This window comes from Rhinopithecus roxellana, chromosome 10 (assembly GCF_007565055.1).
Source record: "Rhinopithecus roxellana isolate Shanxi Qingling chromosome 10, ASM756505v1, whole genome shotgun sequence".
Classification (NCBI taxonomy): Eukaryota; Metazoa; Chordata; class Mammalia; order Primates; family Cercopithecidae; genus Rhinopithecus; species Rhinopithecus roxellana.
The window spans coordinates 92,516,415-92,538,776 of NC_044558.1; the positions used below are offsets into that span (position 1 = coordinate 92,516,415).

Genomic DNA, 22,362 nt, shown 5'->3' on the forward strand with positions numbered 1-22,362 from the left:
ATCACGCCGCTGCATTCCAGCCTGGGCCACAGAGTGAGACATCATCCTTAAAAAAAAGTTTACTTAAAATTTTCATGTTTTAGTACTTAGTGATTTTTAAAAATTTTAGTTTTTACTTTTGGGAACTCTCAATGAATGTACCAACCGAAGGGTGTTGAATTTTCAGCAAATGGATCATTTAGGTAAGTTGCTTTTTACTACTTAGGGAAAATTGTCTTTCACTATTTTTTCAAGTACCGATGTGTGCCACAACATGGATGACCCTTGAAAACATGATGCTGAGTGAGAGAAGACTGAAGCAGAGGATCACACACTGTGGGATTCCATTGTTGTGAAATGTCCATGAGGCACATTCAGATACACAGAGAGCAGAGTAGTGGTTGCATTGGGCTGGCGGGGTGGGGCTAGGGAGTGACTGCTCATGAGTACAGGGATACTTTTGGGGATGAGGGGTGCTGTTTGGTTCATAGACTGGAAATCTGATGAAAGTGATAAGGAACCCTTTCCAGACAAAATAATATTTTTTTTTTAGTATATGAAAGGGAGGATTTTTTTTTTTTTTTGAGACAGAGTCTCAGTCGCCCAGGCTGGAGTACACTGGCACGATCTAGGCTCATTGCAACTTCTGCCTCCCAGCTTCAAGCGGTTCTCCCACCTCAGCCTCTCAAGTAGCTGGCATTATAGGTGTGTGGCACCAGCCCGACTAATTTTTGTATTTTTAGTAGAGACAAGGTTTCACCATGTTGGCCAGGTTGGTCTTGAACTCCTGATCTCAGGTGACCTGCCCACCTCGGCCTCCCATAGTGCTGCGATTACAGGCGTGAGCCACTATGCCTGGCCTGAAAGGGAGTTTATTAAGGAAAAAAGAAAATAATATTGAACTCACGTTTTATTGAGCACTAACTATGTGCAGGCACCAATGCATATAATAACGTGTTTTATACTCATAATAAGCTCATGAGGTAGATACTGTTATCCCATTTCACAGGTGAGGAACTGAGGCTGTGTCCCTGTTGGGGCTGGCCTTGGTCCCACAGCAAACCATTCCCTCCGCAGCTCTTTGCTTTCCTGGGCTTTCTGACCAGCGCTCTGTGGATCAATGCGGCCGCCACAGAGGTGGTGAACATCTTGCGGTCCCTGGGCGTGGTCTTCCGGCTAAGCAACACTGTGCTCGGGCTCACGCTGCTGGCCTGGGGGAACAGCATTGGAGGTGACTCAGGGCTGGGTAGGGTTGAGTGGGGGGTCAGTGCAGCCACATCTTAGCTCTTTCCTCCCCCAGCCAGAGTTGCATCTGGGCAGGGGTGTCCAGGGTGTCTGCCCTCTGCACCTGTGCAGTGTCCCCTGTCACTGTGGAGTGGCCAGCATCGGGGTGAGATGGTCCTGACTGCAGTTGGACCAAGAAACTCTATAGAGGCCCCTGCCGCTTCCCCTCCCTCTGATGCGGGGATGCTCGGTGGCTCCTAGAGTTCAGGCAGGACGTGGATCCCATTGCAGCCAGCCATGCTTGATGTGTACACGGGTGTGTGACATGCGGGCATTCACACTTACATACATACACCCTTAACTAGTGTAGCAGCCAGGTACGGTTGGCCAGTTTATGCACTGCTCTAGAGCATCCAGACAAGAGGATGAGGGAGCTGAAATCTAGCCCCTCCTCCACTCACCTTTTTGAGCACCTTCTTCTAATTCATGTGGAGGTGCTGTGCATGTTAGCAGCAGATGAGACTTTGAAAAATTGGTGGCCGGGCGCGGTGGCTCAAGCCTGTAATCCCAGCACTTTGGGAGGCCGAGACGGGCGGATCATGAGGTCAGGAGATCGAGACCATCCTGGCTAATACGGTGAAACCCCGTCTCTACTAAAAAATACAAAAAACTAGCCGGGCGACGAGGCGGGCGCCTGTAGTCCCAGCTACTCGGGAGGCTGAGACAGGAGAATGGCGTGAACCCGGGAGGCGGAGCTTGCAGTGAGCTGGGATCCGGCCACTGCACTCCAGCCTGGGCGGCAGAGCAAGACTCCGTCTCAAAAAAAAAAAAAAAAAAAAAAAAAAGAAAAATTGGTAACTGAGGCTTTTTTTTTTTTTTTTTTTTTGAGATGGAGTCTTGCTCTGTTGCCCAGGCTGGAGTGCAATGGTGCGATCTCGGCTCATTGCTGCAACCTCTGCCTCCCAGGTTCAAGCAATCCTCCTGCCTCAGCCTCCTGAGTAGCTGGGATTAGAGGCGCCCACCACCACACCCGGCTAATTTTTGTATTTTTAGTAGAGACAGGGTTTCATCACGTTGGCCAGGCTGGTCTCGAACTCCTGACCTCAGGTGATCCATCTATCTTGGCCTCCCAAAGTGCTGGGATTACAGGTGTGAGCCACTGTGCCCAGCTGATAGCCACGTTTTTCACACCTGGGAAGTTGTTGCTGGTGGGAAAGAGTGGGGTAAAGGACTTAAGGAAGGAAATGTGTCTTCCCAGTTGCTGTGCCCCTTCACAGAGCACCCCACCAGCTAGTGCCCATGCACACATGGGCATCTATCTGTTTGTTGCCTGAATGACCGTGGGTGAGAATGAAGGCGTGGATGACCAGGGAGGGCGGGGGAAGCGACTCACCACTGCAGGCCCCTCTTGTTCCTGCGCAGATGCCTTCTCGGATTTCACGCTGGCCCGCCAGGGCTACCCGCGGATGGCGTTCTCCGCCTGCTTTGGTGGTATCATCTTCAGTATCCTTTGTGGTCTGTTCTTGGCCTTAGCACTGGTGTCACAGCCATGGGTGAGGGGTGCTCCGTGCCCCACCCTGGGGATTGGCTCTCGGTGTAACACCTGGGGCAGGTAACGTGGCTGCCTGGCCCTCAGCCTCTAAGGCTTTAAAATAGGAATTTGGGGAGTGCTAACCTCCTAGGGGGGTGTTGTAAGGATCCAATGAGGTGAATGAAATTCTTGGCCCCTGGTAAGGGCTCAGCAGACAGCAGCTGTTATTGTTAGGGCGGTGAGTGGTGTGAGAAGCAGGTGCCCACAGGATGAGCTTGTGTGTTCTATGGAAGACCCTTTCTCTCTTGCTGACGGACATGTCATGGTCTATGCTAGGGGTTGGCAGACTTTTTCTAAAAGGGCCAGAGAATACTTTTTTTTTTTTTTTTTTTTTGAGACAGAGTCTCGCTCTGTCACCCAGGCTGGAGTGCAGTGACACAATCTCGGCTCACTGCAATTTCTGCCTCCTGGGTTCAAGCAATTTTCCTGCCTTAGCCTCCCAAGTAGCTGGGACTATGGGCACGTGCCACCACACCCAGCTAATTTTTGTATTTTTAGTAGAGACAGGGTTTCACTATGTTGACCAGGCTGTTCTCAAACTCCTCACCTCAAGTGATCTGCCGGCCTCAGCCTCCAAGTGCTGGGATTACAGGCGTGAGCCACCATGCCTGACCCAAAGAATAAATATTTTAGACTTTGGGCGCCGTGCAGGCGGTTTTGCAGCTACTCAACTCTGCTGCTGTAGTGCAGAAACAGGCCCAGACAATGCATAAGTCAATGGCCATGGCTCTGTTCCAATAAAACTTTATTTATAAAATCAGTTAGTGGGCCAAATTTGGCCAGAGGGCTGATGTTTGCCAACTTTTGGTCTATATAGAAAGGATGGATATAGCCAGCCTGGGGCTATGAAGAGAAAGAGCTTTGAAACTAGATGGTCATGGGTTCCAGACAGTGCCTGGCACACGGAAGGCATTCAGCCAGCAGTGGATATTGTTGGCTGCTAAAGAAAGAAAGATGATCACAAAGCACCTGAAGGGCTGCTCTCTCCAGGCTCCACAATGACAGAGCCTCACCAGGGGCTACGGTGTGAGCAGCTGGCTGGCAAAACAAGCTAACTACAGGGACCATGATGCCTGCGCTTTTAACTCCCAGGCTGAGCAGGACCCTTGATGGCCCTTTTGTGCCCACTGAGGCCTACTTCTGGCTTTCGGGCTGCAGCCTTGCCTGACCTCCCAGGTTGGTTGTGAAGGAGGGAGCCCTGAACGACCCCTAGAGATGGCCTTGGCTCACACACCATCACCAGTCCCTCTAGGGACTGTGGGTAGTCCCTTCACCTCTCCTGGCCTCTGTTCCCCACCTACTGAGTGCTTACATGGGCCAAGTATTCCTGGCACCCTAAGGTGTTTGATCCTTAGAGACTGACTGCAACACGTACTCAACACCCATCTTCTTAAAGGCCTAAATGAATAGGGTGTCCTCAGATAGGGTGTTTGGGGAAAGGGGGAGTTGGGCATAAAGAAAGCCAAGTGAGTTCATTTTTTTGTAGGTCTGGGCATGGTGGTTCATACCTGTAATCCCAGCACTTTGGGAGGCTGAGGCACGAGGATCACTTGAGCCCAGGAATTTGAGATTTGCCTGGGCAACATAGCAAGACCCTATCTCTACAAAAAAATTAAAAAATTAGCCAGGCGTATGCCTGTGATCCCAGCTACTTGGGAGGTTGAGGTGGGAGAATCACTAAGCCTAGGAGGTCGAGGCTGCAGTGAGTCGTGTTCACACCACTGCACTTGTCTTCGTCCAACCACCACCAAATTTTTTTTTGAGACGGGTCTCACTCTATTGCCCAGGCTGGTCTCAAACTCCTGGCCTCTAGTGATCCTCCTGCCTCGGCCTCCCAAAGTGCTGGGATTACAGGCGTGAGCCACTGCGCCTGGCCCAAGTTCATTCTTGCAGTGGCATCCCAAGCCCCGGAGATGAACGCAGTAGGAGGAAAGGGCTATATGGTCGGGTTATGTGCAGGCCATTCCAGCAAAGCTTCCTGAGCTGGGCTGCAGACATCCTTGTGGGCGTGGGGCTGGGCTGCCTGCTCCAGATCTCCCGGAGCCACACAGAGGTGAAGGTGAGTATTCCTTGTAAGTTTACAAGTGTATATAACCAAGATGTAGCTTGACATGGGAAGGGGCAGGAAGGCCCTGGGTTTGGATCTGGGTGCCATCACTTAAGTCCCTGGCTGTATGACTTTGAGTGAGTTAGGGCATCTTGGCCGGGTGTGGTAGCTCATGCCTATAATCCCAGCACTTTGGCAGACTGAGGCAGAATATCACTTGAGGTCAGGAGTTCGAGACCAGCCTGGCCAACATGGTGAAACCCCATCTCTCCACTAAAAATACAAAAATTAGCCAGGTGTGGTGGTGCACTCCTGTAATCTCAGCTACTTGGGAGGCTGAGGCAGGGGAATCACTTGAACCCAGGAGGTAGAGATCACAGTAAGCCGAGATCACGCCACTGCACTCCAGCCTGGGCGACAGAGTGAGACTTCATCTCAGAAAAAAAAAATGGAGTTAGGACATCTCTGGGCCTCGATTTCCTGCCCTGTAAAATGAGATTGATAACACCAGCTGAGCTTCCTGGATAAGCACGCAGGGGGAAGGGCCAGGCTGAGCACCATATCCCAGCACTGCCCACAGGGGAGGTGACAGAAATGTGTGGGTGATTTGGGTGGGTAGCATGTGGCCAGATATTCCAGGTCCTCTAGAGAAGAAATCGAGATTCCTAGGTGAATTGTTTTCTATTTGAAAATCTGCCTTGCATGCAAACAAAACCCTGTGAGTGGGAGGCAGATGGGACCCCTGAGCCGCAAGCTGGCAGTCCCATCCCTGCATCTCTATTCTGGAGGACTTGAGTCCGGAGGCTCAGCAAGGAAGACATAGGCTGGGGAGGAAGAGATGGCCTGGGGGCTGGTTTTAAGCCTCGTGGAGGGAAAGCACTTGGAGTGTTATGAGGCTGAACAAAGTCTCCCGTTTCTCCCAGAGGCATGAGGCACAAGTTGTTGAATAGGCTCTCAGCAGAGCCTATTAGCTGGGGGCAGGGCGGTTCTTTCACACTGGTCATGCCCACAAGCAAACAGCTACTTAGGGCTTGTAAAGTTTTCTTTTCTGAAAGGTAAACACCCTCTGCAAACTTTGTTGACCCTCTTTATCGGTGTAATAGGTTCCCTTTCATGGTAGATTCTAGGGCAGTTCCAGGTAATGAGGCTTTAGGGTTGGCCCCTCAGGGGACCTATTTCTTCTTTTCTCCGGGGCCGGGGGGGGGGGGGGGGGGGGGGGGGGGGGGGGGGGGGGGGGTGGGGGGGGTGGGGTGTGTGTGTGTGTGTTCACCGCCTTTGTGCTGAGTTTAGGAAATTGTGTGTGTGAGTGTGTGTGTCCACTGCCTTTGTGCTGAGTTTAGGAAATGTGTGTGTCTGTGTGTGTCCACCGCCTTTGTGCTGAGTTTAGGAAATGCTCCTGCCGTTAAATTGCATGAGACATCAACATGGAAGGATGTCCATGGTGTACAGTTGGTTGAAAACCACAAGTCGCTTTGAAACGCTCACCTATTGTATGGCCCCATCTCTGTTTTCAGAATTGATGCACATGTCTAGAGGGGTGTGTGTCCACAGGTGTGTGTAATATGGCACCCCATGGGGAGGGAGGGTAGGCATTGGTTAAGAGCTTGCACTTAGATTTGGGCTCTGTCAGTTACTCTGTCAGTTTCTTCATCTGTGGGTTGGAGATGAGAAGGATGCAGATGGCTGGAAACACCCTGCACAGTACCTCGTGTTGTCTTCCTGTGTGTTGGATGCCTGCTAAGTGTGGAAGGAAGAGAAGTGGGGAGGGAACATTTCAATCCCTTTTACTCTTCTGTACTGCTTGAAAATGTGTCAGCAACCATGTGTGACATGTATACCATAGATTGTGTTAGTTCCCTAGCACTGTCATAAATGACCACAAACCAGGGGGCTGACAACAGCAAAAATTGAGTCTCTCACAGTTCTGGAGGCCAAAAGTTTGCAATCAGGGCGTCAGCCAGGCAGTGCTGCCTCCAAACTCCGGGGGAGAATCTTTCCTCGCTTCTTCCAGCTGCTGGTGGCTCCGGGCGTTCCTTGCCCAGTGGGCCCATCACTGCAGTCTCTGCCTCTGTGTCCCCATGGCCATCTCTCTCTTCTTCTTACGGAGACATGAGTCATTGGATTTAGGGGCCACCCTAAGTCCAAGGTGATTGTATCTTGAAACCCTTAGCTTATTATATTTGCAATGACCCTATTTCAAGCAAGGCCACATGCTGAGCTTCTGGATGGGTGTGACTTTGTTGGGGGTGGGGCACTACTTATCCTACTACATATATAAAAACCTGCAGCTGAAATCTGCAGGCTCCTCCCCAGTTCTAGAGAACGGGAATTGCAGTCAGCTCCTCCTTCTCTTGCAGAGGAGCCTGTCTTGTGCCTGACACTGGCTCTCGCTCATTCATTTCTGCTGCTGCCACTCCTCTATCATTCATCCATCCCCTCCTTCACCCAGAAGGCGGAGTCCTCCCAAGTTCAGAGTCAGGCTGAGGTGCCAGGCCCAGTGCTGCTGAGCACCTTGGACAAGTCAGTCAATTCTGAGAGTCTTGGTTTCCTCATCTGTAAAATGGAGTCCATCCTAGTACCCACCATACAAGACTATTGTTAGATCAAAGACGACAGTGTCTGTTAGGCCCTTTGCACAATGCCTGGCATAGAGCAGGCACTCAATAGATACTTGTAGCTGCCATTTTTTCAAAAACCTTATGGGCTGGGCATAGTGGCTCATGCCTGTAATCCCAGCACTTTGGGAGGCTGAGGTGGGCGGATCACTTGAGATCAGGAGTTCAAGACCGGCCTGGCCAACATGGTGAAACCCCATCTCTACTAAAAATACAAAAAAATTAGCCAGGCATGGTGGCAGATACCTGTAAGCCCAGCTACTCAGGAGGCTGAGGCAGGGGAATCACTTGAACCCAGGAGGTGGAGGTTGCTGTGAGCCGAGATCATGCCATTGCACTTCAGCCTGGGTGACAAGAATGAGACTCCAAGTCAAAAAAAAAAAAAAAAAAAAAAGCCTCATAAAGATTTTTTCCATTTTATTATGAAAACTCAAACATAGAACAAAGACTTGTATGATAGACACACATATTCCCACCACCCAGGCTCTACTGTTTACATTTGGCTGCCTTTGCTTTGTCATCTGTCTGTCCATGCCTGTCTGTCTATGCCTCCATCTGTTCTTTTTTTTTTTTTTTTTTTTTTGAGATGGAGTCTTGCTCTGTCACCCAGGCTGGAGTGCAGTGGTGCAATCTTGGCTTGCTGCAGCCTCCGCCTCCCAGGTTCAAGTGATTCTCCTGCCTCAGCATCCCAAGTAGCTGGGATTACAGGCACGTGCCACTGCATCCGACTAATTTTGGCATTTTTAATAGAGATGGGGTTTCACCATGTTGGTCAGGCTGGTCTCGAACTCCTGACTTCAAGTGATCTGCCCGCTTTGGCCTCCCAAGGTGTTGGGATTACAGGCGTGAGCCACCGTTCCTGCCCTAACACATCCATGTTGTTTCTTGATGCACTTCACAGTAAGTGGTGGACATCCGCTTGTGCATGTCATTGACTAGAGTTCAGTGTTAAAAACAGAGGGAATTATAATGACATCTGACTCAAGCCAGGGGAGAGGCACCCAGGCAGGTGGACCTGGCTGAAGTTGGAAGAGAAGGTTCCCTTTCCCTGCTGCTTCTGAGTCTGGAAACTTCTGGGGCCATGTCTGGGTAACTTTAGGGTGGGGCCTGCCATCCCACAGGGCAGGCCAGGGTGCTGCAGGCCAGTCTTCCTCAACTGGCCCCCAGCTGGTGCCCTCAAACATTGTTGAGGCTGCATTGTTGTTGTTATTTTTATTTATTTATTTATTTTTTTGAGACAGAGTCTTACTCCATCACCCAGGCTAGAGTGCAGTAGCACGATGTCGGCTTACTGCAACCTCTGCTTCCTGAGTTCAAGTGATTCTCCTGCCTCAGCCTCCTCAGTAGCACACCATCATGCCTGGCTAATTTTTGTATTTTTAGTAGATACAGGGTTTCACCGTATTGGCCAGGCTGGTCTTGAACTCCTGATCTCAGGTGATCCACCTGCCTCAGCCTACCAAAGTGCTGGAATTACAGACATGAGCCACCGTGCTCGGCCGAGATTGCATTGTTGTTGAGGGTACATTGTTGAGGCTGCATTATTGTTAAGGCTGCATTGCTGAAGATGCATTGTTGTTCAGGGTGCATTGTTATTGAGGCTGCATTGTTGTTGAGGCTGCATTGTTGTTGAGGTTACATTGTTATTGAGACTGCATTGTTGAGGCTGCATTGTTGAGGGTGCATTGTTATTGAGGCTGCATTGTTGAGGGTGCATTGTTGAGGCCGCATTATTGAGTGTGCATTGTTGTTGAGTGTGCATTGTTGAGGATGCATTGTTATTGAGGCTGCATTGTTGTTGAGGCTGCATTGTTGTTAAGGGTGCATTGTTGAGGCTGCATTGTTGAGGGTGCATTGTTGAGGCTGCATTGTTGTTGAGAGTGCATTGTTGAGGCTGCATTGTTGTTGAGGGTGCATTGTTGAGGCTGCATTGTTGTTGAGGGTGCATTGTTGAGGCTGCACTGTTGTTGAGGGTGCATTGTTGAGGCTGCATTGTTGTTGAGGGTGCATTGTTGAGGCTGCATTGTTGTTGAGGGTGCATTGTTGTTGAGGTTGCATTGTTGTTGAGTCTGCATTGTTGTTGAGGATGCATTGTTATTGAGGCTGCATTGTTGTTGAGGGTACATTGTTGAGGCTGCATTGCTGTTGAGGGTTCATTGCTGTTGAGGTTCCATTGCTGTTGAGGCTGCATTGCTGTTGAGGGTGCATTGTTGTTGAGGGTGCATTGTTGTTGAGGTTGCATTGTTGTTGAGGGTGCATTGTTGTTGAGGGTGCATTGTTGAGGTTACACTGTTGTTGAGGGTGCATTGTTGAGGTTGCATTGTTGTTTAGGGTGCATTGTTGAGGTTGCATTGTTGCTGAGGGTGCATTGTTGAGGTTGCATTGTTGTTGAGGTTGCATTGTTGTTGAGTTGCATTGTTGTTGAGGCTGCATTGTTGTTGAGGCTGCATTGTTATGTTGGCTGCAGATGGGGCGGGGCCTGTGACGGGCAGTGACCCAGCCTCTCTCCCCTCATTCTTCCACAGCTGGAGCCAGATGGACTGCTGGTGTGGGTCCTGGCAGGCGCCCTGGGGCTCAGCCTCGTCTTCTCCCTGGTCTCAGTCCCATTGCAGTGCTTCCAGCTCAGCAGAGTCTACGGCATTTGCCTGCTCCTCTTCTACCTGAACTTCCTTGTTGTGGCCCTCCTCACTGAATTTGGAGTGGTTCGCCTGAAAAGCACGTGACTGAAGCTGCTTAGTGCTGTGGCCTCACTGCAGGCAGATGCCCCACCCCTCCTGCTGGGGGAGGCCCAGGGACTGGAGCATTTCTGCAAGGCCCCTGTGGACACGAGAGCGTGGCCCTTGCTGCTGGAGATCTGAGGTCACTGCTGTGAGCTGAGAGAACTGCTCCGTACTTTTTTTTTTTTTTGAGACGGAGTCTTGCTCTCTTGCCCAGGCTGGAGTGCAGTGGCCGGATCTCGGCTCACTGCAAGCTCCGCCTCCCAGGTTCACACCATTCTCCTGCCTCAGCCTCCCAAGTAGCTGGGACTACAGGCACCCGCCACCATGCCTGGCTATTTTGTATTTTTAGTAGAGATGGGGTTTCACCGTGTTAGCCAGGACAGTCTTGATCTCCTGACCTTGTGATCCACCCACCTCAGCCTCCCAAAGTGCTGGGATTACAGGCATGAGCCACGGCGCCCGGCCTGCTCTGTACCTCTTGCTGCCAGCATCTAACAGCCTTGCCTTGGGGACCTTGGAAACCGGGCTTTGCTCTGGACAAAGGGTTCCAGAGAGAAGCTAGAAGGCCCCCTTGAATGACCCCCAGAGCTCCTCTGAGAAGGTCTGGAGTTTGGGGGAAGGGGACAGCTGGGTGTGTTCCAGGCCATGCTGGAGGTACCCCCGAGACACAGGCGCTGCCCATTCCCCTTGCCTGGGCTTCAGGCCTTCTGGTACCTTCTCAGGGCACAAGTGGCTGCCCAACCCTGACTCAGAGAACAAGGGTGGCTTGGACCCCTGGGAATCAGGCCGCCAAGGGCTGAGCTCCAGAGCTGCACCATCTGCCAGAAACAGAATTTGAGACATACTTAATTTTGAATTTCTCCTTGCCACGTTAATAAAGCCAAAAGCAGTGGGTGCCATTCATGGCAACACACTTCACTGAACCCACTTGCTCCCAAAACGACGTCAGCCCGAGGCACTGCTACGCCAGCAGCTGCCACGTGGGATGGCGGCTCAGGCGCTCCCTCCAGGATTCTGCCCCGACTGTCCACAAACTCCTTTGTTTGTGCTGGAACTTGGGCTTCTCCAGCTGCCAAGCAGGAGTCAGTAGGACCGTGCCTGTGCCTCCCTCAGTGGGGACCCTGGGCGGGGTTCCAAGGCCTGTGAGCTGGGAAAGGACAGATGAGGGGACCTTGTGCCTTCTTACTGTCATGCAGTGACCCTGCCTTATGCTGCCGAAATAAGCAACTCTTAGGTTTGCCTGACTGCCTTATGCTGGTAAAGAAAAGGGATTCAACTATCTTTTTTCCAAATAAAAAAAAAAATTCAAAATTTCAAGTGTAGAGAAAATGATACCCCCAACTATCACCAGTTCTTCCTCACCTGGGGCCAGCGTTGAGTGGCTGAGCCCAGGGCCCGACTCGGGGTGGGGCTGAGGCAGGATCAGGAGTGGCCATGGCCTTGGATGGGACCACTCTCCCGACAATACCCGAAACCACAGAAGTCAAGAGGCAGCAACCGTGTTTACAAAGCAGAGGCTCTTTTATTAATATGCCAGAAATCCAGAGACGTAGTGGGTTTTCTAGGAAACAAACCACCGATGTACAAAACCATACAGCATTGCTCCCGTGATCCGTACAAAATGATTGTCCGCATGGTGGAGTAAGGCTGGGGTTGTGGGAGGGGAAGCGAGGAGCTGGGGAGGAGCACAGTTCTGTTGCCGCCACCAACAGGCTGTGCCCCTGGCTGCCAGTGAGTGTCACTTGGGTGCACTCAACTGTGACATCAAGGACGAGAGGGCATCTGAGCTAGATCACATCCCGGGGCCCACAGAGCTCACAGCCTGTGGGGGGACCCCAACTCCCTGCTTGGTGGGGCCAGGCATAACCTGGAGATAGCTGTCCCTGGCCTCAATGACAAGGGCGCCCACCTCTGGTCTGTTAACACTGCTGCCATGAGGCATTTGTCGGGTCCTGTGGCCAAAACCGGGTCCTTTCTCAGGACAGGGTTGGGCGGATGGACACTTCACTTGCTCTGAACAGGGCTGAGATCCCCCTTCTCCTGGAATAGGGGGCCTCGACTGCCCTGGGCAGACCCCGGGGCGCTGCTGGCCCCTCCAGGTTTCCACCCCTGGGGAGAAAGGGCTGAGGCAAGGCCCAGATGCTCAGGTCAGAGACTCACACCTTTAGAAGCTGTCCCCTGACCCTTGCTTCCAAAATGCCCATTTCAACACACAAAAGCTAAAAGGCACCCAATTGTGCAATAAAGTTCCCTCTCTGCAAAAGGGAGGGGGTTCTGGCCTGGGGCTCGATGTGGAGCTCCCGGTGACGGCCCATGGCCCTCCAGAGAGGAAGAGGACAAAGCCAGTCTGACTCCCAGGGGAATCACAGTGAGTCTCAATAATTTGTGATTTTCCCAAAGGGCTGTGCTTTAAAAACAAACACCCACCACTTCTCCAACTCCCCTGACCTGGGAAGAGGGGAAGGGGAGAACCATGCCATGCTGGCTGTGGGATCCAGCTTGGCCTTGGAGGTGGTTGGGAGCAGAGGTTGGGGGTCCAGGTACTGCTCCCCTGGGGTTGGGTACCACCTCGCCCGTTCTGTGGCTGAGAAAAGGACAAGGCCAGAGGGAGCCTCTGTCCACCTTCCTTCTGAAGTCACAGAAAGCAGGCACCAGAGGGCCGGGGCGGCCGGAAATGCCCAGCAGCGCACTCCTTGCCCTCCGCACCCTCCATGCTGCCGCTGCAGCTCCTGCTATGGAACCTGTGCTGTGCTCTGTTCTGTGGCCCAGGAAAGCGGAACCAAAGCAACCTCTGCACTGACCCTGCCTCTGTGGGTACTGTGGCGGGAGAGGGGGGTGGTGACGTTAACTGAGGGTTCATCTGAACCTACTTCTGCACCAACAGCTCCTGCTACTGTAATCTCTGGTGTGAGCAGAGCCAGGGAGTGTGGCTGGGAGCTGGGCCAGGGCCACAGGGCTGCTGCGTCCCACAGGGAGCATCTCCCTGTGCTGTTCGCTCCTGTTCCTAGTGCACACGTGTGAAGGACCTGGTATCAGCTTTAGCACAATCCTTAATTAACCAAAATGTTGTTTTGCTTGCAAGGATAAATCACAAAAAAGGGATCTGGTCAAGAGCCCATTCCAGGAAGTGGTCTGGGTTACAGACATCGGCCCTACCTCCTGCCTCATGCCCCTTCCTCCAGGGTCTGGGTCCCCAAGGAGGCCACTGTGGAAGGATTTTTGTCAATAAGGGTTAAGCCAGAGAAGGCTGGGTGGGAGGCTTGCAGAGCCAAGAGAGGAGATTGGTCAGTGTAGTCTGTGGCCGCCTGGAACTGGCTAACTGAGCTCTGGCCACATGGGCACAGTCACCCCAATTCCACTTCCCATTAGATCCTGGGCACTGGTCCCCGAAGAGTGTTGCATGACATTATCACAGAAGCTGAAAATACCACCCTGGACACCAGGCGTTCTTTCCTTCCTAAGTGGTTCGGTCCCAAAAGCAAAACACAGAAACCTGTGGCATGGGCCGCCGGGAGAGGGGTGGGGATGCCATCAGGTCGGGGCACGTGAGCCTGAAGCAGTAGCAGTGACGGCTTTGGACATGGCCGACGGAGGCCAGCCCACGTGGGGGGCAAGTCCCGCAGAGTCGACTGGATCCAGGTGAGGGGTTTCCTTGTGAAGGGGCTTCTGGAGCCTTCCACAGTAGGAAGAGCTCAGACCTGGTGGCCACACCCCACCCCTCACCAAACTGGCTTCTGGAGTTAAGGAAAACAGGGCAAGGTGGTTATAAACCGAGCCCCATCTTGTCTGTCTTCTTTCTTCCTGTATATAAATATGTGCATATACGTAAGTATGTGTACACACACCACAGTTCCGTACATCGCAGTAGAGTAATACTATTATTGTGTTATTGCATAGAAGAGATGGCTTTCGGGCACTGGGCTAGGTAACAGTCTGGGAGCGCTGGCGGCTGCTGGGGGGCTGCTGGGTGGCGGGCGCTGCACTGCTGCTGAGCTGTCGCTGCTGCTCCTGCTCCCTGGCATGCTCCTCGTACCACTCCTGGAGAAGAGAGCAGAGGGGGCGCTGAGGGCTGCACCCCACCCCGTGCCCTGCCCACCCCACAAGGTCACACAGCCCACAGCATCCAGGCTGGAGGGGGCAGGGCTGCCAGCCTCACCCAGCTGGTACTGAAACTCCCCTGTCACAGGCCCAGAAATGCTGGGAATTTTGAATATGGCCCCAGAGGCGAAAATGACAATGACATCTTTCCCTAGTGTCTGGAGGCTTGCACACAGCAGCTGTCCAACAGGTCCAGGCAGGAACAACCCTCGCCCCTTGTTTGTGAGCATAACCCTTCACTAAAGGGTCCCCCTGAGTGACCCCTTTTGAGCTTGGCAGGAATTGTGTCCATTTCACACCTGAGATACTGAGGCTCAGAGCTGTATTGTACTGATACTTCACCTAACTTTCACCCTCCAACAGGAATGTGAAGGCATTCTGAAAACATCCAACAGTGCACCCACCCAAGGCCATGATTATAACCTCTGACATTTTCAGGGACTGAGGTATTCAGGTAATTAAGGAATTAAGAAGTATACCCCACATTTCCTTTTTTTTTTGGAGACAGAGTCTCACTGTGTGGCACAGGCTGGAGGGCAGTGGCGAGGTACGGCTCACTGCAGCCTTCCACTCCTGGGCTCAAGTGATCCTCCCACCTCATCCTCCCAAGTAGCTGGGAGTACAGGCATGCACCACCATACCCTACCCGCCTTTTTAAAACACTGAACCATAGACTTTGAGAGCTTCAGGATGGCCTAGTTCTGAGCACCCTTGTTTTACAGAGGGGAAAACTGAGCCTGGAGCAGATGGACAGGCAGAAGGGCAGAGGCCGAGCGCAGCACACCTCCCTCCGACCACACCTGAGTGGGTGCTGCTGCACAGTTGTCCGCTTGCACAGACAGGCATGGAGTGACTTGCCCAAGGTCAAATGCTTCTATTATTCCCATGTCTCTGTGATACCAAGTTCAGTGAGCCGCTACACATCAGCCCAGAGAACACTGCCTGAGTCTCTTGTGTTCCTGAAGAGAATGTGTAAGCTGCTTTGGGGATGGCACCGCCTGCTTTTCAGGTGTGGACCCCGGTTGTCACCGTTTTAGTGAAACAGAAGGGCTTCGAGTTGTTAAAATGCTAGAAAACAAAGCAAAGCCACCACAGCTGGTGTAGGAGAGGCTCCCCAGAGCCCTGGCAACCCTGAGGTGGTTGAGAAGACCCTGCAGGGCTCATGTGCTGGTGGCCCATGGTCTGGAAGGCACAGTGCCAAGTGCCAGCCCACATGATGCTTTGTGAGATATTTTCCTTAGCTGCCAATATGTAGAGATTGGGAGATTGTGCGAAGAAAAGGAAAAAGAAAAACATCTGACTCTGCCTTTTTTTTTTTTTTTGGAGACAGAGTCTTGCTTTGTCACCCAAGCTGGAGTGCAGTGGCATGATCTTGGCTCACTGCAGCCTCCATCTCCTGGAGTCAAGCAATTCTGCCTCAGCCTCCTCAGCAGCTGGGATTACAGGTGCACAGAACCAGGCCTGGCTAAATTGTTTATTTTTAGTAGAGACAGGGTTTCACCATGTTGGCCAGACTGGTCTTGAGCTCCTGGCATCAAGTGATCTGCCTGCCTTGGCCTTCCAAAGTGCTGGGATTACAGGTGTGAGCCACCGTGCCTGGCCTGCCTTTTCTTAAATTAGAAGCCAAGGTGGCAGGATCGCTTGAGGCCAGGAGTTTGAGACCATAGCAAGACCTCACCGCTACAAAATAAGATAATTATGGTGTCACGGTTCACACCTGTAGTTCCAGCTGCTTGGGTAGGCTGAGTGGGGAGGATCACTTGAACCCAGGGGTTGGAGGCTACAGTGAGCTATGATCGCGCCACTGGACTCCAGCCTGGGTGACAGAGCGATACCATCTCTAAAAGAAAAAAAACAAACACCCAATTATGAAAAACCCCAAGCGGTCCCAGCCTGGCCAACATGGTGAAACCCCATCTCCACTAAAAATACAAAAATTAGCCAGGTGTGGTGGCGTGTGCCTGTAATCCCAGCTACTGGGGAGGCTGAGGCAGGAGAATCGCTTGAACCCAGGAGGCGGAGGTTGCAGTGAGCCTAGATTGCGCCACTGCACTCCAGCATGGGAGACAGAGCGAGACTCCATCTCAAAACAAAACACCAAGCGGCCTGGCCACAGCAGACCTTCTTCCTATTGGGCAGCACTCGCTGGAGCTGGGAGGAGGCTGTGTCCCCTTTGGACAGGCACATCCTTGCCAGTTCACCACCGTCACTGCTCTTTCCTCTTTGCTCGCTGTTTCTTGCTACACACGTTTGAGTTTGCAGCTGACTCAGAATAAGAGATGGAGGTTCTGGAGAATTCATAAGGGGCAGGGACATATGGCGGCAGGCAAATGGGAGAGCTGCCTCTGCTGTGCACGTGTCAAGGGTTTAAGGCTAAGTGGGCCCCACTCAGGTCCCACACAACCCCAGCAGTGGTCCCGATGGACGATCCGCATCTCTCTACCAGCCTTCTCCCTCTCCTCAGAGGGCTGGGGAGCAGCTCCCTGCCCCTCCCAGGACGTAGCTCGGGGGAAGACTCGCAGCGTGGTCAGCCAGACTCCTACCTGGATCTCTTCCTGGTACATCTTCAGGCTCAAGTCGCTCTTGGTCCTTGATCGCCGTCCCAGAAACACCATGGAACGTTGCTAAGGAAGAGCAGAGGCTGCAGGGCTGGGCTGCAGATGTTCAGGTCCCACCCCTGGTGCCACAGCTGGCCTCTCCCACTTCTCTGGCTTTTGCAACTGTGTCACTCAAAAATGTTACCAATATCTGAGGGAAGGGATCACACCATGGTGAAACCTGCCTCCCTCCTTCAGACCAGGGCCTGGGCTCCTCACCTGGTATCTCTCCATCTGGGAGAGGGTCTCCAGCAGCCGAGTGACATCGGAGGAGGCCCCCCGTACCTCCCGGTAGAGCTCCAGGACAGCAACCAGCTCTTCTTTGGAGATTTCCTTCTCAAGGGTGATGCCACCATCAACTGCAGGGAGGGAGGGCAGGTGTGGGAAGGGTCTGGAGGTGTGGGAAGGGCTGGAGCCGCCAATCTGGCTGGGTCTCGTACCTCCCTGACCCCCCTACACAGGGGGTCTTAAGGTTCCCTCTTTAAACCAACACTGCATTGGCATCCTGCTCTCCCCCTCGGCCCTCCCTTCCCTTCCCTTCCCCCTCTCTGCTGTGATGTCAGGAGCGCAGGTCTAGCCAGCAGCTGTTACAGGGCCAGAGGGTTTCAGGAAGAGGCCTCTAAACACAGAGAAAATGGTCAGATGGTCTGATACAACAGAGATCTGAGGATGAGTAGTAACAGGTGTGGGCACAGGGTATTCTGTTTGTTTTAAGAGACAGGGTCTCACTCCGCTGCCCAGGCTGGAGTGCAGTGGTGTGATCATGGCTCACTGTAGCCATGACCTGCTGGGCTCAAGCAATCAAGTGCGGACAGTTTTGAATTGGGGAAGAGTGAGGCAGTCACTAAAGCCAGCACCATCTAGTTGCAGCAGGAATACGATTCGCCTGTGCTATAAACAATGTTTACACCATTTAAATCAAGAACTGTAGTGTGAACCTATTATTGAGAAATGTGGAGATGACTAACAGAAGAAATAGCTAAGAGGGAGAAGCCTCTGGAGGATGGGAGGGGGAAGGTAGGGCACGGGCTGCTGCTGCCACATAAGCCTTTCTCTACTTCTTGATTTTTCTCCAACTATGACATGCACTGTCTTGTTTTAAAGTTAGATCATGTTTTCTGACATTAAATATTTGAAAATCAATACAAATACAAGATCTAGAAAGACAAGCCAGATAGATAAGCTGGATAACCAGATGGCAGAAAAATGACAGCCTGATGGCTGGCTGGACGGCCACCCAGACAGACAGAGCTGGGTAGGCGGCAGACATCAAATGCCCAAGGTATCATCCCTGCAGACCTTCTGAGTCCTGGTTCTTGCGGCTGTAGTTCATCCGGAAGACGAAGGCCTCGAGGATGAAGGCGACAATGATCGTCATCACCACCTGGCCAGGGACAGGAAGGGAGGGGCAAGACAGGGGAGGAGGGTGGGTGGGTGTCTGTTGCTGCGCAGCCCACGCCCAACAGAGCCCGGCCAGATGGGAACCGGCCCCACTCCCTGACGCTGCAGTCTGAAGAGCAGGGGCAGCTGGTGACGTGGAAGACAAAGGACAAAGAGCGTTCTGTGGTCCGGGACCTACCATGGTCACAATGTAAAAGGTCATGAAGTAGAGGCGGCTCCAGTGGGAGGTCTGAGAGGTGACGCCTTCCTGGAGACCAAGGGAAGCAGCCAGTGAGGGGGTGCCCATGCAGGGCAGGTCCCCGTCTACACAGGCTGCTCCATGGCCCCGGCTCTTCGTAGACCCCACCCTGATTTGTGGCTGGCTGTGAGAGACGGAGGAGTGGGAGCTTGCCCCTCTGGGCCCAACACTAATTCCTGACTGCTGAAGGAGCCCTGGCTGCTCCCCTGGATGGCTGGATCCAGAACCAGGGCAGCCTTTATCCCAGTAGGGCTGGAAGTCGGGAAAGTTTAAGGAATGGAATAAAGAGATCAGCAATGCTCGCTGCATTGTCACTAGAGGGAAAAGTCATCCCTAAAGTGGGCGAGACGGGACAGAGACCCAGAGTCTAAGTGGCATCTCCTGGCTGCTGGGAACATGCAGGGAGATGGGAGTGACAGCCGAGTCCAGCCAACACTGGGAGGGGTGGCTCCTGGGGCCCAGCCATCCTGTGGCTGAACCCCAACACAGCATGACTCAAGACCCCCAGCCCTGCGGCTACGGGAAGAACAATATACCCTGGGTTGGGGGGGAGACCCAGGGCCGACCCCAGGACTGATGGGAAGACACCCCCAGAGCTGCCCGAGCTCTTACCATGATGATGTACCAGTTGTTGACAACTGTGAGCTCAAACAGGGTCACTGCCGGGGGAAGGGAGAAAGAAGCATTCTGATGAGGCCCCACTTCAAAGTCAACTTCGAGTGGCCTCTTGCCAGCTATCCTGGGTGCCATGTGCTGAGATGAGGGGGTCGCCATATGATCGCTTGGGTTGTGACTCCAGGAAGGGCCAGGCAAGGCACTCCTAGGGCGCCGGCTCCACAGGACATTGTGGCCCGGCCCCAAGAGGACACACCCTCTGCCTCGGCAGCCTGTGCCACACGAGACCATCTGGATCTTACTGGGCGCAGATCTGGAGTGTCGTGGGGGCACACCCTTTTTCTGGAGAGGCGGTTTGGCTGTGTTTGCCTCTTCATGGGGATGGGCAGAGGGCTGTGGGCAGCCTGAGCTGGGGGGCAGTGCAGCTGCAGCAGCATTGGTGTGGCTGGGTCCCATTCTGCAAGTGGCACTGTGATGAGGGGACCCCGCCCAGCTAAGGCTTGCAGCTCTTCTCCTCCCCAAATACTGAGAAAGTATCAGGAAAGAGTGGAATCAGGCAACTGAGTGAGCTCCAGGATCCGGCCTGGACTTCACTGCTAAGGCTGGGCAGACCACGTCCTCCACCTGGGCCAGGGAGGCTTCCAGAAAGTGTGGCCCTCGGTGCTGGAGGGAGAGGCCCAGAGACTTTTGCTGCAACACCTCTGGGACCCGCGGTGACAAGGGCGGGGTCCCCAGGGAATGTGCCCCCTGTGATTTTTCCCACTCACCAAAGCTGTTGAGGATGTTGTCAAAATTATTGAGATAATAGTAGCCTTCCTCCACCACGGTCCTGTTGCCCACGGTGTGGTTGCGCCAGCGGTAGGCATCTGCCACTGTACTTGTGCTGGCCGGAGCACAAGGGAGAAAGGAAGGAGGGTCACAAGGCGATCGGTCACCTCCAGAGAGGACAGAACTCTGAAACAAACCAAAGTCTGGCCAAGGATCCTTCTGTTCTGCCCGCAGTCTCGTTTCCTGCCTAACCCTCTCCACCTCATGCCTGGGTCCCCGCTGGAGGAATGCTCTTGGCTACTCCTGCCTGCTGGGCTTGGTGGGAGCCCCTGGCCAGCCTGACCCACCTCTGTCACCTGGAAGTTCTCTGTTGCAGGCGGGGCCTTCTCTCTCCCCACTGCCTGCAGGAGAGGGAGGAGAGGCCAGGGCCTCCCTGCACCTGCCCCGTCTAGGATCTGCTCTTGAGGCTGGACACTAGGCCACAGCCCCGGGGAAGGAACTCCCTACTGGGGCTTCCCTGATACTTGGCCTGAGCAAGTATTTGAAAAGGTTGGCCCTGTTTTGAGGAGCTCATATTTGCCACTTTTCTTCTAATCCTTTATGGCTGTTCTGTTAGTATCCATGCTAATGTTTATAGAAGTCTAGTGTCTGGGCCACCAGGGAGCCTCCTCCCACATGCACGCATCAGATGCACAGGTGACGTCTCCAGCTTGCACTAAGCTCCCTAGTGACTGCAATGTGCTCTAAAGTCTGGGACCCACTGCTATAGGCTTCTGGTTCCAGACCAAGCTTGACACTCAAACTGGGTCTCAAAGCTACCAGTGTCTTTGTAAAACTGTTTCCTTATCGGTGCTTGAGGCTGTAAAGACCAAATGTAAGAGGACTCTGAATTGAGGATGAATGAATGGCGGTGTGCAGTGATTTCACTGTGGCAGTTCAGGAGAAAGGGAGTGGTCATGGGAGATTTCACTCTCTGCTCCCCATCCCTGAGCACCATGACCTTCTTGCATGTGTCCGTCTGTCTTATCCTATGATGCTGTCCCTAGAAGACTGGTCTTGGCCCAGGTCCCCAGCCACTCCAGGAGAGAAGTGGGAGGAAGCCATGGCACTTGACCTCGGGACCCGGGCTACTTCGGGGGTGGTCTCCAGCCCTCGGCAGAGGGTGAGCTGACAGCTCCCGACCCTATCTGGGGGATGGGGAAACAGGGACCCCGAGTCCAGGACCCTCGTTTAGCTCACTGCACTCAACTAAGCCCTGAAAGCAAAGCAAGGTGGTTGCTCAGAGAGGAGCATCCCTGAGGACCACAAGGCCACAAGGACACCAATCCTGGCCCTGGCCAGCCCTCTGCCCCGGAAACGCAGACTGCCTGGGGCTGGGTGGGGCCGGGCACCGCCTACTCACTTGCAGCAGTTGGGGAAGACGATCCCGCAGAAGAACTCCATGCCCACGATGGCGAAGGAGTAGTAAAAGATGAGCAGGGTGAGGCCCAGGCTGTGGGGTGACAGGGGCAGGGTGATGCGGGGCCGGCAGGAGGGGGAACAACTCCTCCACAGCCCCGGCCTCCTCGGACCCGTGGGGCTGACTGTGGGGCCACGCCCCAGGTCAGTTCACCAACTGGAAAGTGCCTGCGGGGAAGGGGCCTCGTGGGGCAGCTCTGGGGTGAAAAACGGCTCAAGTCAGGACGCTATGAACAAATGCCCCTTTCCCAGAGATTCACCCCTTACCTGTGAAGGTAGACTCACAGGTGACCCCTTACCTGTGAACGTAGACACAGGTGGTAAGCAAGTTGACCGCTCCCTGCCCTCCCTTCTAAATATGTCAGACAGGTCAGTGGAGAAAAATGGTGCCTAGGAGACCTGTGGTGGTCAAGATTCCAGGCTCCTTGGAGCCCTGTCAGGCCCTCAATTGCAGTCCTTTGTGGAACTCCTTTCCCCCGACTGCCACTTGGCTCCCGCCCCCACGGGGCACCACCGCATGGCACCTGGACCTGCAGGCCGGGGTAGGGGCTGGCAGTACCTGGCCATCCGGGGCAGCAGCTCGAACATGGTGTCCAGCACGTTGCGGTAGCGCTCTTTCAACTTAAACAGCCTGAGTGAGGAGGACGCCCGTCACCTCCACACACAGGCGCATGCCTCAGCCCCCGCCCTCAGAACATGCCAGCCCCGCCTTCTACACGCCACATGCTGAAGACAGGAGAGGGCATCTCCTCCACCTGCGTCTGCTCCCTTGGGTGCCACCAACCCTGAGCTTGGCTCAGGTGACTCATGCATGAAGGAAGGGACAGTGGCAGCCCCAGGACACCGGCTGGGCGGGGCCCTTCCATGATGAGGAGCAGGGCCAGGCTGCGTCTCCTTGCAGTAGAGCTGCAGGCTCAGACAGGAGCAGCGGCTCCCGGGGAAGACGGGGGAGAAGCCTGTGTGCCCTGGGGAGTGGGGGCAACGGAGCTCACCAGTGAAGAAGGGTGGCAG

At 53.6% G+C, this 22,362-nt stretch overlaps 2 protein-coding genes across 7 annotated transcripts in view; one reads left to right on the top strand and one right to left on the bottom strand.

The window, feature by feature from the left end:
* Positions 1 to 10,467, top strand: part of SLC8B1 (solute carrier family 8 member B1) — a 35,595-nt gene extending 25,128 nt beyond the window's left edge. For 2 of the 3 annotated variants that reach the window (XM_030938298.1, XM_030938299.1), the window contains 4 exons: positions 1,057 to 1,210; positions 2,626 to 2,706; positions 4,789 to 4,853; positions 9,982 to 10,467. In XM_030938298.1, coding sequence (XP_030794158.1) covers positions 1,057 to 1,210; positions 2,626 to 2,706; positions 4,789 to 4,853; positions 9,982 to 10,179 — 498 coding nt within the window. In that variant the 3' untranslated portion in view covers positions 10,180 to 10,467. Of the gene's footprint in view, positions 1 to 1,056; positions 1,211 to 2,461; positions 2,707 to 4,788; positions 4,854 to 9,981 lie in introns of those variants that run through there. The other variant, XR_004059462.1, reaches the window with a different exon arrangement.
* Positions 10,468 to 14,041: 3,574 nt separating this feature from the next.
* The window catches only part of TPCN1 (two pore segment channel 1), a 73,519-nt gene continuing 65,198 nt past the window's right edge, over positions 14,042 to 22,362 (bottom strand). For 3 of the 4 annotated variants that reach the window (XM_010368766.1, XM_030938301.1, XM_030938300.1), the window contains 9 exons: positions 21,911 to 21,982; positions 21,296 to 21,385; positions 19,893 to 20,008; positions 19,123 to 19,169; positions 18,451 to 18,519; positions 18,171 to 18,255; positions 17,091 to 17,230; positions 16,818 to 16,898; positions 14,042 to 14,214 (listed from right to left, as the gene is read on the bottom strand). In XM_010368766.1, coding sequence (XP_010367068.1) covers positions 14,098 to 14,214; positions 16,818 to 16,898; positions 17,091 to 17,230; positions 18,171 to 18,255; positions 18,451 to 18,519; positions 19,123 to 19,169; positions 19,893 to 20,008; positions 21,296 to 21,385; positions 21,911 to 21,982 — 817 coding nt within the window. In that variant the 3' untranslated portion in view covers positions 14,042 to 14,097. Of the gene's footprint in view, positions 14,215 to 16,817; positions 16,899 to 17,090; positions 17,231 to 18,170; positions 18,256 to 18,450; positions 18,520 to 19,122; positions 19,170 to 19,892; positions 20,080 to 21,295; positions 21,386 to 21,910; positions 21,983 to 22,362 lie in introns of all 4 variants that reach the window. The other variant, XR_004059463.1, reaches the window with a different exon arrangement.